This window comes from Nannobrachium achirus, assembly GCF_963921795.1.
Source record: "Nannobrachium achirus genome assembly, chromosome: 19".
Taxonomy (NCBI): Eukaryota; Metazoa; Chordata; class Actinopteri; order Myctophiformes; family Myctophidae; genus Nannobrachium; species Nannobrachium achirus.
In genome coordinates, this window is record NC_137826.1 from 11860161 (window position 1) to 11877001 (window position 16841).

Consider the following 16841-nt stretch of genomic DNA (forward strand, 5'->3'; position numbering starts at 1 on the left):
TGTTGTGCTTAGTGGAGCACGATTCTCTGCCAGATGACATGCCTGATGCCTCAGTAATAATACACTGTAGCGGTAATACACCAGCTCAGTGGCCTTGTGGTTTAGTGTCCGTCCTGAGGTTGGAGGTCGGGGTTCAATCCCTGGCTTCAGGGTCATGCCAAAGACAATAAAAGTAGGGGAAAGACCCTGCAACATACTAGTGTCACGTGCAGAGGAAGGGCAGGCTCTTGGTCCATGGGGCAAAGCTTACTGCCTTTACTTACAGGCGCGGTCTCTTCTCGCCCTTAGGGCGTCTTACTGGTACTAGTCACTGTAGACAAGTGTCAGCCTTGTCCCCTGTTAGGAGAAAAAAGCATTTTCGGTTTTGGTGGAGGAGACTGGTTTTCCTCCAATCAGGATAGAGTGGGTCCTTCCTCCAATCATGGTCAAGTGGGGGCGGGCCTTACGTGCACCAAGGCCTGCCCCCACTTGATCATGATTGGAGGAAGGCCCCCGCCTGTCACCTACATGAAAACTGAAACTGAAACTTACTTGAAATCACTTACCCTACCTTTAAGCCTGGCAGAGATAATTAGCTAAAAGCTATCAGTCTGAGTCTTAAAAAAAAACGGTTATTTCATTGTTTCCTCCACTCTCTCTCCATATAGACTACTTGTGGTGGAAGGGTGAGTATACTGTAGAACTCGGCTTGACATCACTTGGCCCGAACAAAGAAAATACTAACATAACAATATTCAACCGGGAGCCTATACATTATATTATTATTATTATTGTTAGCAGCTTCTACAATGTTAGCTCTTCATTCTTCATCACTAATTAACTGTGATCTTTGCTATAGCTAATACTCAGGCCTTGAATGTTTTTTCCAGCTTGTTAGGTGGTCTTTGACAATCAATGTGATCATTTTGTAGGCTACCAACTCTGAAATCAATCAATGAAATATCTCTGCTAATTCTTTGCTGTAGAGCCTATTGATTTGAGAAAAAAAATCCAAATTGTAATACATCATAGTTTGATCAATTAAACAGATCGACCTTCCTTTTACCTTGTTATTGATTTCTAATGTACATTATAATCTCTCATACACCAATCTATCAAACTATACAACATTATTGATTTGTGCAAAGGTCCTCTGATCCTTAACAGTGGTGGAAAGTAACTAAGTACATTTTTTCAAGTACTGTACTTTAGAATTACAATTATTTGAAAACTTTAGTTACTAGTTACTTTGTAGATTTTGATTATTATTACAAAACATACATTACCCATTTCAGCCTTATATACTGTACATTTCGGCCATTTGAACATTCTACAAGCCGACGCATTGTTGAAAAATTGTGAAATGGGTCATTCTGCATAATGAGTACTCTTTGGTCCTTCAAGTACCTTTTGATACCAATACCTTTGTACTTTCACCCAAGTCAATTTTGAATTCCTGACTTTTACTTGTAACAGAGTATGTCTACATTGCAGTATTGATACTTTTACTTAAGTACAAAATGTGAGTATTTTCCAATCAAAAACCAATCAAACTATACAACATTATTTATTCGTGTAAACCAGTGGTTCTGGACCATGGATTCCAGGGACTGTAGGTTCCCTGAGGAGAGTCTGTAACTCTGACAGTGTACAAATGGAACCAAATGGTTCATTTGGTTCCATTTGTACACTAAGGGGAGACATTTTAAAGAGACGGTGCCATAGTTTTGTACTTTTTCTGGTTTTCATGTGTCTATGAGGTTGACAGTAGGCTATTCCCTTTGTATTTGGGGTTTCTTCCCAGAGGCTGACACCTTGTGGGTCAAAAGTGCTAATCCAAAAACAGTGATTAAATGTCATCATATAACCATCCCCTCCCCCTTTACCATTCACCCAACACTGTGGGTGTGGCTAACTTCAGCTGGGTCAACCCCCCACCTGACAACCAGGCATACTTAATGAACTGGTGGGTGTGGCCACATAAAAACCTAATTTTAACTCTTTCTGTACACTCTTTTGGAAAACATCCTCCTCCTAGTATAATAATAATACCTGATAATCATGTTTTAGGGGGGAAATAAATCATGGCACTGCATCTTTAAAGTTTGAGAAACACTGGTGTGAACGTGCTTTGATCTTGAATCCCTGCAGACCTACACAGGCTCTATCCTGGTGGCTGTGAACCCCTACCAGCTGTTGCCCATCTACACAGCAGACCACATCCGCCTCTACACCAACAAGAAGATCGGGGAGCTGCCTCCACACATATTTGCCATTGCAGACAATTGCTACTTCAACATGAAGAGAAACATGAAGGATCAGTGCTGTATTATCAGGTAAAGTACGTTTGTCCTCCAGTGTTTGTGTGTCCGTGCAAGCACCTGCATATTGACCATATTCACAAGGGGCGGCCATCTTGTCATTAAGTTAATGAAATGCCACCCCAGTCAGAAGGAGCGAATGCATTTTCCGGCAGCGGCATCTGCCACGGAACTGCCGCGCGGCAGCCACCACCACACAGACGGCATTTAACCGCAACAGGAGGTTTAGGTATAGTTTTACTGAGCTTAGCAGATCCGCAAGCTCGAAACGCGCCCGAGAAGTGGCGCGTTTTGAGCTTGTCAGTCTGCTACTTTGCTATATATATATATATATATATATATATATATATTAGGGCTGGGATGCGATTAAAAATTTTAATCTAATTAATTACAGGCTCTGTGATTAATTAATCGCAATTAATCGCATTTTAATCGCACATCAATATTTGACCTGAGAAGCAATTTTTTTCAAGTAAAACACATTTTGTTGTACGAGTGAATCAACAAGTGAGTTTTTTAAATCTAAATTTTGCATCCATTGGGCCAAACAAAGCGCTCTGATGGGCTACTTCTCCCTTTGCGTTTGTTTTCTCTTCTTGGTTGGTGCATCGCTATGATCGGTATGCCCAAAACTGAAGGTTATGTGGTGCAAAAACTAAGTGCGATTAAAACGCGTTAATTTTTTTAATCGCGTTAATTTTCTGTAATTAATTAATCACAATTAATCAGTTAAAGTCCCAGCCTTAATATATATATATATATATACTGTGTATATATATATATATATATATATATATATATACCTATATATCCTGAAAAGTAATGGTTTATCTGACTGTTCTGTGTGACAGTGGTGAGTCTGGAGCAGGGAAGACGGAAAGCACCAAGCTAATCCTCCAGTTCCTAGCAGCCATCAGTGGACAACACTCCTGGATAGAACAGCAGGTCCTTGAAGCCAACCCCATCCTGGAAGGTCAGACCAATACACTACACAGTCCGCTACATTCATAGCTGCAGGAAGAGCTTTTGATTAGGGGGTGTGGGACGCAATGAATCACCCACAGCTCTGCTCTATATTCCTTCCTTTTTGTGCCTTATGTTTAATTATGACAAAGTATATGACCTTAGAATACTAGTAAGGTTCTGTCAGCATCTCTGTCTAAATGGTTTTGAGATATTGAGCTTCAAACTTTAATATTAGGGTCTATGCCAGTGGCGGAACAAGGCCCCAAAACGTGCCCCCACGCGAGATTTTCACCAAGTGCCCCTCAACAACAACAACAACAACCCCCCTCCTATTAATTACTTAACTCACCTGCTAAAGGAGGACGACGACGAAAGAGCAGTTGGGCACATTTTGTTCCATTATCCATAGAGCATGGTAAATATTAACTTGTTGCCCCAAAGTCTTGTGTTGAAACTTTATATTCCATAATGCCTGACGTGTTGTTTTTACTCAGAAGTCAGAACGTCTCTTCAGCCTGTGTTCCGTCAGCAGTGGGCATTTCAAAACAAGAGTCATTGTATTGGATATTTGTAATGTGATCATTCAACACATGTTTTATTTTGAAATGGTGGCGGCTCCGTCTGTATATATTGTTATTAGATTTTTCCTTTTTTTTTCTCCGACCTGCGTGTGCCCCTGAACCTCATGGGCCCTGATGCGCATGCGTTGGCTGCGTCACGGTAGTTACTGTATGCCCCTGGTCTATGCCTATGGCTAAGCAGATGTATAAAAAAATGCATACAGTAAAAAATCTCAGTTCCAACATATCATTTTAAGGTCTTGGTGTAGCTGCATAGTTACAGTATTAACATTCGGTATAGAGCAAGTGACAAATGCTGAAGTCAAACAAGTATATCTAAGTTTGAAACATACCGTTGGTGCCTGTTGAGATTGGCACATTTTCTGGGGCAACCTGTCAAGATCACACATGTCACACGTGTCTTCTTCTTTTTTGTTTTTTTACTCTAAAAAAGCGCCTGCAATTTAGTGCATTCTTTTTATTTTGTTGCTGAGTGAGGTCAGCAGACAAAGTGACGTGAGTGAGATGAAAAAACCTGGGTGAAATCTGCCAATCTCAATAGGCACTAATATAACGGTAAATAACCAGATCTGTCTGCAATATCTGCAGCACCAACGTATTTCCCATTATTCACTGAGTGGATAATTCTTTCTCATTCAACCAGCATTTGGCAATGCCAAGACCATTCGTAATGACAACTCCAGCCGTTTTGGGAAGTACATTGACATCCACTTCAACAAACGCGGGGCAATTGAAGGAGCCAAGATAGAACAGTACCTGTTGGAGAAGTCCCGAGTCTGTCGACAGGTAATAGCTGACACTAATGAACCATCATCACAATTCGCTATGCACTTTCAGCATATCTATTTGAATTTGGGTTACTGTTCAAGGTAAATTAATAACAGTATAACAGCATGTTAATAACAATAGTACTGTAACACAATCCCAGACATGCTGTTTAATAGTATTTAGGTAATGGTTTAATAAGAGACATCTAACTAGTCATCTTTGTATTACTTATTTTAATTTCCCTCTTTGTTTCAGGCTCCAGACGAAAGGAACTACCATATATTCTACTGCATGCTGAAGGGAATGGCCCCAGAGCTGAAGACCAAGCTGTGCCTGGGTCTGGCCACGGACTACACCTACCTCACTATGGTGCGTGTGTGCGTCCGTGGTGCGTGCGTGTGCGTAGTACGTGTGTGTTACATTACATGAGCTCAATAAGTTGTGTAACCATCTGGAATCAAACGCTGGTCAGGGAATCCATAGCTGCCTGGCCTAGGAAGGTTTTAGACTTCTGGAATTCAGGTCTGTTCGGCTAGTAATTATGTGGTAGTGAAATAGTGCATGTATGTATGTATGTATGTACTGTATGATGAATGTATATATTATTGTTTGCCTTTAAAGATCGACATTTAAAGATTGTTTGTCATTAAATGTCTTGATGAATTGAATACACACAGGACCTTAAGGTTATGGAAACAAGCCCTGAGGGATTATTTGGGTTTTAGCATTTTTTTGTATAAATCTGTGCCACGTGCCTTTTCTTTTTGTAAACTGTTAATAAAGTATTCCATCAACATCAATGTATGTATGTATGTATGTATGTATGTATGTATGTATGTATGTATGTATGTATGTATGTATGTATGTGTCTCTCACTCAGGGTAACTGTACACAGTGTGATGGCAGAGATGATCTGAGTGACTACTCCAGCATCCAGTCTGCCATGAAGGTTCTCATGTTCAGCGAGACAGAGAACTGGGAAATATCCAAGCTGCTGGCAGCCATCTTGCAAATGGGCAACCTCTGCTTTGAGGGTGAGTTACAGTTCAGTGATTTTCAAAGATTAAAAAATAATAATCAATTGTATTTAAATTTAAATTCGGTTCATAACCTATTATGCCAGTTTAACCACTTCCAACCCGTGTCCATATTTTGGGTATGTCAGTTTTGTCAATTCTATTAAAAAACAATTAGACAGATGTTATGGCTATTTGGGGGTCCTTGGCATGGAAAATGTTTGGCCTGTGTACAGTTCAGAGGAAAACCTTTAAACTGCTGGAATCACTTTTGATTAGGTTGAAATAGTTAGCCAAGAGATTTATGCAGAGAATTTGTTATTTTATGAAGAGACAAGAACAGTAAGACAAATTGCTAAACATTTAGACACGTTGTGACATGTCTTGTAATTGGAATCATGCAAAAAAAAATGCATCATAAGCATTTTCTTTAATGATGGTTCAAGGAGTGAATTCCCAGAGCAAACAGTGGCTTATTGGCTATAGGCATGATTTCATATACTGTATACAAAGTGGCCACTATGCTTCTCCAGTTATGACCTATTTATGGATTCAAAGAAATTGTTTATAGGGAACATGTGATTGATAATTCCTCTGTGGCAATACGGCATAGCATTCCTCAATATCAAATTGGCCTCTATAGCTGCAATGATTGAACAAGCTTCAACTGAGGACAGTTCAGCTTGTCAATTTAGTGATGGTGTGATTGTATTGATGATGATACTTATAGATCTGATATTGATTATTGATTGTGGTGGTGTTGATTATAGAATGGATTGTGATTGTAGTGATGATGTTGGTGATATGGTGATCATAATGCTGGTGGTGATGTTGAAGATTGTAGAAATGATGGTGATGGGGGCACGGTGGTGCAGTCAGTAGTGCTTTTGTTGCCTCACAGCTAGAAGGTCATGGGTTTGATTTCTGCCTTATCCCGACAGGGTGATAAGGCAACGACGCATGCCTTATCACCTTGAAGTGATTCATTTCTCAATAATGACCGGCAACCCGGCAATTATCCTGCGTATTACACGGCTGCTTAACAAATGAATTTATAAATTGACCCAAAAGTAACAAAAAATAAATAAAACATCCTTGCTTACGGCAATGAAAGTATTCCATAACCCAGCAAGCACGGTCAGGACCTGGACCAATCAGTGACATCTCGATTGGGGCCAGATCACATCAGCCCATATGGGGATGATCTTGACGTCATTACCAGGACGTCATATGGACTTTTTTGTTTGACAGGATTTATGTTTGTTTTTTGAAATCAGCTGATATTCTAGGCCAGATAAATATCATAACTAGTTAGATATGTCCCAGAATATAATTTATATGCTCATATTTCAACTAACATTACAAACAATAACAATAATCCTGTCAAGTATCTGTGTTTTTGGACCGGCACGTTTGACCCCACAAGGTGGCAGCCTCCAGCTAAAACCCAAATGGAAAGGCAATACATAATTGCTCATCACCCGGGTCTAATGAAGTACTGTCAACCTCCTAGACACATGAAAACCAGAAAAAGTACAAAACTATGGCACCGCCTCTTTAACAAGTACAGTTGACACAAATAAAAATATCAAGAACATCAGGAATCCAAATTAGGGAAATACATGATTATCCAGAGCACATGATTGTGTAAACAGGTCTGTGGAGCCAAAAGGTTAGTGAGTTCCTCACTTGAACCCAAAGCTCCTTGGAGACCTGATCAAAGTCCCTTAATAAACTGGCAGCTCTTTCCATACCCTCATTGTAATTGCATTGTTATTACTGGTGGGATGGGGATTCAGCAACTTGTACAGCCCTGAAACAGTTCCAGCAATGCAAGCAAGGCATCCTGTCAGTCTGTAGCTGAATTACAACTGACTGTTGTAATTCTTTTTTTAAATAGTTAAAAAGTGGGTTGTATAATTCTGGACATGCTGCCAAACGTTATCTAGCCTTTGGGGAATACAGCAGAATTTAATGATGATTAGAGATTTGATTTGGGGGGGGGGGGGGGGGGGGAGAAGCCCATGAGCCCATGGACAATGATTAACAATATTTTTGTCCTGTGTTCGAAACTGAAACCACCAAATGATGAAGAAAATACACGTATTTGTCATTATTTGTTCCATATTTTAGCATTCTTGTTGTCATTTTCTGATTGTTTAGAATTCACCTGTAAGTAAAAAGGGTCTGTTTATGTACAGTAAACCATACTGTACATATATTTCATCGATGGTAGTATGAATCTTTTAAAAAGCTATTAAGGTAAGCCTTATTGTGTTAGTAAAAGAACATGTCAAAGTGGTTGATTTGGCTACAGTATATTGCTTGGTTATGTGGGGGGTTCAGTATAGAGGTAACTGTTCCCAGTACAGTCCTGTCTGTGTCATAAATACATGCATTTGATGGAAATGACCATAATGTGCTCTCTCTCACTCCTCAGCTCGTACGTATGCCAACCTGGATGCCTGCGTGGTGATCAGATCCCATGATCTAGCAGCTGCAGCCTCTCTCTTAGAGGTGGGGGCTCAATCTTTTATCTGTACTGTGTATGTGGATAAAGGTCTCTCTGCGCAGCCGATTACCACGTTGTCATCCCTTAGTATGGGTCTGTTATCACCGTTGTCATCCCTTAGCTAAGGCTCAGTAGTCTGTCTACTGGCTACCAGGAGGCTGGTAGACCGGTTATCATCCATGGTCTTGTCACTGCGATGCACACGCACCACCACACGTTCAGGGGAATAATTTACTAGCCCAGTGATGTCATTACGTGCGCATCCCGCATCAAAAACTCATTCAAGTCGCCCAGGGACTCATTCATGTCATGGTCCTGGGGTCCCGGGGATGCGCCTCCATTGGAGTCCATGTTAAAATAATTTACTTCTTCTACTTAAGTTGCTATATTAGTTTAGATAGTTTAATTCGTTTTTTAATGTATTGTGTAAGATAAACACTGTAAAGATTTATTATCAGTTAAACCTGGAACAGCTAAAAACTATTTTCACTAGTGGTTCTCAAAGTGGGGTCCTGGGTCCTTGAGGGAGTTCCAGGGGGTCCCCAGATAAATGATAGTTAGGAACCAAATAGAACTTTATGGGTCTGTAACTCGGTGAACAAATGGAACCAAATGGACCTGTTGTATTTGGGTGTCTGTAGCCTAGTAAAACCTCCACAAACTGTGAGTCCGTCAGTCCGTCAGTCTGTCTGTCACACGTCACATGTCACACTTTTGCCCTGCTCATATCTCCGCAACCGTTGCCCCGATCCATGCCAGATTTTGCACACACACTCCTTGCCTGCCAAACTACAACCTCCAAGGACCCCCGGAGCTCCAGGGACCCCCAGGTCCCTGGGGGACCCCCAGATGTAAAAAATGACCAAATGTGCAAAAATGACCAAATGACCACCCCAACAGGGCTGCTCACGGGGAATTCCCGGGGACCACCGACTACCGGTCTCCTGGCGCGGAGACCCCACCCCTCATTTCTCACATGGCCCTCTTCTAGCGCCACCATGTGGCGGATTCTTGCAAAACACATTTTTGGACACTGCTCCTACAATTTTTGCCCTAAAATCACTCAAATCGGTACACAGTATGTCTAAACTCATGTCATCAACATGGATCTGTCCCATATAGCGCCACCTTCAGGGTGATTTTTTAAAACACATTTTTGGACACTGCTCCTACAATTTTTGCCCTAAAATCACGCAAATCGCTACACAGTATGTCTACACTCATGTCATCAACATGGATCTGTCCCATATAGCGCCACCTTCAGGCCGATTTTTTCAAACACATTTTTGGACACTGCTCCTACAGATTTTGCCCTAAAATCACACAAATCGGCACACCCTATGTCTACACTCAGCGCCACCATCAGGCCGATTTTTTTCAAACACATTTTTGGACACTGCTCCTACACATTTTGCCCGAAAATCACGCTGCGACCTGACGGTCGCTTATCTCCCGATTAGGGAGTCTTACTGGTGTATTTAGAAATCCTAGTTCTAAGTTCAAACATTAGCCAAATTGTATAAGAAATAGGCAAACATTTTGAAAATAGCCGATCTACAAGCTCACAGCGCTCGAAAACATTGTATTGAGGACTCATAAAACTTTTCTGGGACCTATTTGAATGACCACCTGTGGGTCCCAGGACCCATTACATTGAAAACCTAATAACATCACTGCTAGCCGTTCCCTCAGTAGGATTCGAACCCGGACCTTTGGATTCCCTGCCAACTGACACTACTCAGTGAGCTAAGGGGGGGAACTAGGGGGGAATAATATTTAATATTCTGTCCATAACGGCACATAACTCAGTAACGGCACTGAGTCAGCTCATGCGACCTTCGCACTGCTCCACACGGCGACTCTCTCGCTACCGCTCGCTCACCGGTGTCTCACGGGGCTCATGATCGCTTGAGACTGCGCGCCTCCGTCGTGGTTTTGTCAATAAAACAAATATTTCAGTGGCGCGTATGTCTCAGTAGCGATCTCTGTAAGAACACATGGCTAGTAATCCCAACCTAGGTTAGGTTCGAATCCCAGCGTGAGTATGACTTTTTTTATTCCCCTGAACGTGTGATGATGCATGCGCGTTGCAGTGACAAGACCATGGGTGATAACCGGTCTACCAGCCTCCTGTTAGCCAGTAGACAGACTACTGAGCCTTAGCTAAGGGATGACAATGGTGATAACAGACTCACGGGATGATAATATCCGGTGCTCTGCCGTTCTTTTCTATTTTTCTTTTTTTCTGTAGCCATTCCACAATCTCCGAATTCTATAGATTCTGGAACTATACCTAATCCAAGGCAGGAAACTGTCATCTGTTTGTCATTTCCATTCATGAAAATCTTAAAATATCGTTATTATTTTTTAATTTCAATTTCTGAAAAGCAGCAAGCTCTATATGCTTACCTTAGATGTGATCTGTTACTTTTGTTGTGCAACATCAATGCGTAACTAAGTATAAATGGCGCTTTAGTGTTTTATGTGTACTGTGTGAATGTGTGGCATTACTGTGTTTACTTTGTGCATTTCATTTTGTCGGGTTCTCCTAATTTCCTGTTGTTTGGTTGATGCTGCACTGTAGGTGGAGCCTAAGGACATAATGGTGTGTCTGACCAAGCGCACCCTGATCACGCGAGGAGAGAGCGTCGTCACACCTCTGAGTGTCAGACAGGGCCTTGACGTCAGGGACGCCTTTGTCAAGGTGAAAGACCTTGGTGTTAAGTAACTAAGTACATTTACTTAAGTACAATTTTGAGGTATTTGTACCTTACTTACAAAACGTTTCCTTTTACTCCACTACGTCTCAGATCCAAACATTGTACTTTTACTCCACTACATGTATTTGAAAACTTTAGTTACTAGCTACGTTGTAGATTTTGATTATTATCACAAAATGAACCACTTCAGCTCTATATATATATTACGGCCATTTGAGAATGGCTGATCTACAAGCTCAGTTGTGAGCTTGTAGATCTGCTATTTTCAAAAGATGTTTATACATTCGAAACTCATTCTGCATAATGAGTACTTTTACTTTTGGTACTTTAAGTACATTTTGATACCGATACATTTTGTACTTTTACTCAAGGAAATTTGGAATTCTGGACTTTTACTTGTAACAGAGTATTTCTACATTGCAGTATGGATACTTTTACTTGAGACCTTTGGCACTTACTGTATACCACAACAGGACATCTGACCTCTCTGGGCGGGTCAGAGACAGGATTTGTCTGGGATTCTTTATCCACTTTCACTCTAATCTCCCATGCAGGGGATCTACGGCAGGCTGTTTGTTTGGATCGTGGAGAAGATCAACGCGGCCATATACAGGCCGCCGTCCTGTGAGAGCAGCATGATACGGCAGTCTATTGGCCTGCTGGATATCTTTGGCTTTGAGAACTTCACTGTCAACAGGTCAGTATACTGACTGTTGCTTTGGGTTGGCGTCCAGGGCCCCTCCCCATACACACCAATTGTAACTTCAAACCACATTTTAACCATGATAGATTCATTAAAAACACCAATTCTTTTTCTGGTGACTCATCATAATACCATCCTAATAAGTGAGCTGCCCGTGTTTTTTAGATAACGTTTTTCTTTTCTTTTTAATTTTTTTATACTTTTTTTCCCCAAAATATAAAAAATAAATGAAAACACGTATCGAAAAAGCACGGCCAGCTCACGTATTAGCAGGGTAGTATGAGTCACTAGAAAAAAATAATGGGTGTTTTTAATGGCTCTATCATGGTTAAAATGGAGTTTGAAGTTACCATGGGTGTGTATGGGGAGGGGCCCTAGATGGGGAGGGCCTGATAACATTTACATCAAATATCTAAATATTGAATCAAGCAAATTACAATCTGTTCAGGGTGTTCCCAAAAGCCTGATTAGACGATAAAATGACCAAAAGTTTTTTTGTGTGAAATACCTCTTTAAGTTGTAGCCATGATAACAGTTCTATGTGAATTTTGAATAGATGTGGAAAGGCAGACATGGATCGTGAGCTGTGTTAGAAAATGCAAAAGTGCATATTGATTACTTCAAATGTAGGAATTAGCTTCTTAAGTGACACATCTCCAGATCTCCAAAATACCCCTCTTTGGCCACATTGGAGGAAGGTATTCATGCCATTGTTCCGTCTGTCTCTCCGCAAAGCTTTGAGCAGCTGTGCATCAACTTTGCCAATGAGAACCTGCAGCAGTTCTTTGTGCGTCACGTCTTCAAGCTGGAGCAGGAGGAGTACAACCTGGAGGACATCAACTGGCAGCACATTGAGTTCACAGACAACCAAGAGGCTCTGGACATGATCGCCAACAAACCCATGAACATCATATCCCTCATTGATGAGGAGAGCAAGTTCCCTAAGGTACTGTTCTGTACTGTTCAGCAGGCATGTGCAGGGACGCGCTGGCCATTGGGAAAAGCGGGACAACTCACGAACGGCCAGTTCATTCCCGGCCGGTCCAGGCCGGCCATTAGGAAAACATTAAAAATAAAATGTCGGCCTTCGTTCCATTTTGGTGGCTGGGCGGCCAACAAAGTAAATCGTCACTGTTGGGCAGAAACCTTGTATCTCCAAGTTTCAAATTTGTAAATTCTTTCGCAAAGCAAAGCCCTGCTTCATCATACAAGGCCGTTGCACAAAAGTAGTGAAAACAGCAGATCTTCAAGCACACAACGCCTCGCGGTGTGAGGCGTTGTGTGCTTGTAGATCGGCTGTTTTCACTAGTTTAAATCATTTTTTAAATGATAAATACAAAACAAACGGTTTTGGACATACATGGTTTCCACCCGACAACGACGAAATATAACTCATGTACAATAATTGGCCCACTGGCTTGTCACTTGTCATGATCTGAAATGGCAAATCTTTGAGTAGCAGCAGCGCTACAGTATAGAGAGAGATCTCTCTCTATAGTGCGCAATGAGGGCCTCTCCAACTCTTTTTCCCGGGCTGAATCAGGGGCCCAGCACGTCCCTGGGCATGTGCACACATAGACATCAAAGGGGGCTTGAGCCCCGGCCTGCCCTTATATCTGTCTGTTATAAAGTGCCCTCTCTAGACCATGAATGCTGTTTTTACTATGGTGAAAGAAATGCAAATGCCCTCTTTCCTTAATCCTTGCCATAACCTGAAGGCAGCATTTAAGAGAATTGCCTTGTCCAAACTCCCATGAACTTGAATGCAGCATCTTATGTTGAAAGAATTGCCCTCTCTGTGTAGAAATCCATGCCGTTATGCCACATGTCCAGTATAAAGGTATCTATCTATCTATATATCTATCTATTCACTTGATTATACTTAGTTTAACTCATGGGATGCCCACGAGGTGTCTACACGCCAATCTCTTTGATGTCGCTGGAGGCCCACGACGTTTTGACGTGTTTACTGTATTTACAGTACTAGAGCTTGGCCGCCCTTCGGGCGGCCAAGCGTCTAGTCGGCGCCCTGGCCAACTCGAGAACAATGTAAATAGGGAATGAATGCCTCACCCTTTAATGCAAACCCCATTATACCTGTTGTCATAGGATCCATTTTGACCATCTGTTTGCGTGTGTCCATTTATGCCCATATATGGAGATCTCTGTAGGACCCGTTTTGACCATCTGTTTGCCTGTGTCCATTTATGCCCATATATGGAGTTATCTGTCTGTCTGCGTCCATTTTATGCCCATATATGGAGATCTCTCTAGGACCCGTATTGACCATCTGTTTTCCTGTCTGTCTGCATCCATTTTATGCCCATATATGGAGATCTCTGTATCTGTTTGTCTGTGTCCCTTTATGCCCATTATGGAGATATCTGCTGCGGCGGGGAACGCGCGCGCCGAATCTGAAATAGGGAATGAATGCCCCACCCTTTAATGCAAACCCCATTACAACTGTTGTCATAGGACCCGTTTTGACCATCTGTTTGCCTTTGTCCACTTATGCCCATATATGGAGATCTCTGCAGACACAGTACCGGTTCCAGAAAACTCTGATGTCAGACATCAGCTCCACATACAGGCATCCATTTTATGCCCATATATGGAGATCTCTGTGAATGCCCTACCCTTTAATGCAAACCCCATTATATCCGTTGTCATAAGAGCCGTTTTGACCATATGTTTGCCTGTGTCCATTTATGCCCATATATGAACATCAGAACACGTCATACTGATGACATTCAATACATAACCATGGCATTTTTTGTTGACTCATGTGCCCATATGCCCATATATGGAGATCTCTGTATGAGTCAGCGCTTGTGCCGATACGTCCATTTATGCCCATATATCTGTGTCCCCTTTATGCCCATATACGGAGATTGCGTCCATTTTATGTCACAATGAGTCAGCGACCATCTGTTTGCCTGTTTGTCTTTGAGTCAGCAGAAGTGATGTCAGAATGCCCATATGCCCATATATGTAGATCTCTGTCATAGGAGTGTGGGGTCATGTGTAGACCATATGTAGACCATATGTTTGCCTGTTTGTCTTTGAGTCAGCAGAAGTGATGTCAGAATGCCCATATGCCCATATATGTAGCCCATATGGAGATCTGCCCATATGCCCATATATGGAGATCTCTGTATGAGTCAGCGCTTGTGCCGATACGTCCATTTATGCCCATATATCTGTGTCTCCTTTATGCCCATATACGGAGATTGCGTCCATTTTATGTCACAATGAGTCAGCGACCATCTGTTTGCCTGTTTGTCTTTGAGTCAGCAGAAGTGATGTCAGAATGCCCATATGCCCATATATGTAGATCTCTGTCATAGGAGTGTGGGGTCATGTGGTGTACGTGATGTCAGAGCCTTTTATGAAGTGATGTCACAATGAGTCAGCGCTTGCGCCGATTTCCTCCCGAACAGCCTGATGTCAACAATCAGCTCTGCATAAGGAGATTCCGAACGTTTTGCGCCGTTTCAGAAAAAACGTGCGTCGGGTCGGGTCGAGGCCGGGCACTGCACTCCGCGCCGTGGCGGAGAACGTGCGTGGCAGTATTAACTTTAAATCTCACCGTTAGGTTGGGGCTACGCATGGATGTAGCCCATTAGCCGCTAGTCGCTTCGAGTCGACGCTGAGAGCACCGCGCGGCCGTTTTTCTCCATATACTCCAATGCATTTCCCCATCTCTAACTTCCTTTATATCTGATGTTTGTTTTATGGCTAAAACTGTGGCGGGGTTCGTCAAAATGTCTAAATTTTGATCGGCAATGAACAGTTATGATCAACACTGGTCCATACAGAAAGTTACACAACAACATCCTGTCTGCGCTCATGTGACCAAGTGACGTCATGACGCATGCATTGACGCAGCAGGGCCGGATTCAATACAATGGTGGTGGGCCTGGGCAGCGAGAGGGGATAAATGGGGCTCAATCCAGGGGCACCCGATGTGTTAATGTGGTTTTAAGTACCGAAAATAGCCGACCTCCAAGCGTTGTGAGCTTGGAGGTCTGCTATTTTCGATATTTTCACCAACAAGCCCTTTTAGAAATGTCAGACCCTGCCTCTCCAACATTCTCTGCACGTCCCTGCCGTTCAGCAGGAGATCCACTCAAAACCTCAAAACTCCAGCATGTCTAGCAAAAAAAAACAAAACAAAAAAACATTTCCATTTATTATTAGTAGTATTCAGTAGATTAATAATTAGTGCATGTTTATAGAATGAAGTATTCAGTAGATTAATATTAGCGTGTGTTTATAGAATGAAGTATTCAGTAGATTAACTCAGTCGGTGCCATATTTAAAGTGGGATGACCTCTTATATTGCCGGTTCGCCAACAAAGGGTTAAAAAAATAGTGTGCACGCTGGTGCACACATTCGTCCACAGATCATGCACTATGCATGTGCATGCTTTTCACAGCTTTCAAACAAAAAAATCCGCTTGGAAATCCGTTCAGGCATTCAGGAGAAAGGAGCCCTTATGTTTTCTTCAAATGTAAACAAACATGGCTGCCATGTTTGAAAGATGGGGTTGGTATGGGGGTTAAACATTCCTCCAAAAAAAAATTTTTCAATTTTTTTTTTTCAAGACGTTCAGAAGACGTCTGGCAGGGAGATCCATAGTGAAAAAGACGTTTTAAAGACGTTTTTATTATAGAAACATCTTTTTTGGCAGGGTATGAGTTAATTTATGATCACTGTGTTTGTCCATTCATTGTTTGTTGTTTCCAGGGAACGGATGCCACCATGTTATACAAGCTCAACTCTCAGCACAAGCTCAACACCAACTACATCCCCCCAAAGCATAACTATGAGACCCAGTTTGGCATCCAGCACTTTGCTGGGGTGGTGCATTATGAGGCCAGAGGTACCATTATTACCATTAGGGCTGTCACAATTATTACATAATCGTCTAATCGTGATTATTTGACATAATCGTGATTATTTTTCACAATCGTCATAATCGTTTCCAAACGCGTTGTGAGCTTGTAGATCGGCTATTTCCACTATCAATGTTCTTGTTTAAGTATGAAGTTGTCAAATATGTCAGTAATGTCTTTGTATATTTAGGTTATGTGTCATATCTACCATGTGCAACTTCAAAGCCTAAAAGCCAAACAGAAATGTAATTGTCAACGACAAAAACACAATTAAATCGTTAATCGCAATTATTTGAGTGACAATTAATCGTAATGTAAAATGTCATAATCGTGACAGCCCTAATTACCATTACCTTTTAGTACTGTATGTTGTTGT

General features: G+C 41.8%; 1 protein-coding gene across 1 annotated transcript in view; it reads left to right on the forward strand.

Annotated features, from left to right (window-relative positions):
• The window catches only part of myo7ab (myosin VIIAb), a gene marked incomplete at its 3' end in the record, with an annotated part of 54991 nt that overhangs the window by 1177 nt on the left and 36973 nt on the right, over nucleotides 1-16841 (forward strand). The window contains exons 2-11 of the mRNA XM_080748543.1: nucleotides 2131-2315; nucleotides 3152-3273; nucleotides 4491-4633; nucleotides 4871-4984; nucleotides 5496-5649; nucleotides 8072-8148; nucleotides 10728-10847; nucleotides 11418-11560; nucleotides 12302-12512; nucleotides 16317-16452. Of these exons, the coding sequence (XP_080604669.1) occupies nucleotides 2131-2315; nucleotides 3152-3273; nucleotides 4491-4633; nucleotides 4871-4984; nucleotides 5496-5649; nucleotides 8072-8148; nucleotides 10728-10847; nucleotides 11418-11560; nucleotides 12302-12512; nucleotides 16317-16452 (1405 nt within the window). The remainder of the gene's footprint in view (nucleotides 1-2130; nucleotides 2316-3151; nucleotides 3274-4490; nucleotides 4634-4870; nucleotides 4985-5495; nucleotides 5650-8071; nucleotides 8149-10727; nucleotides 10848-11417; nucleotides 11561-12301; nucleotides 12513-16316; nucleotides 16453-16841) is intronic.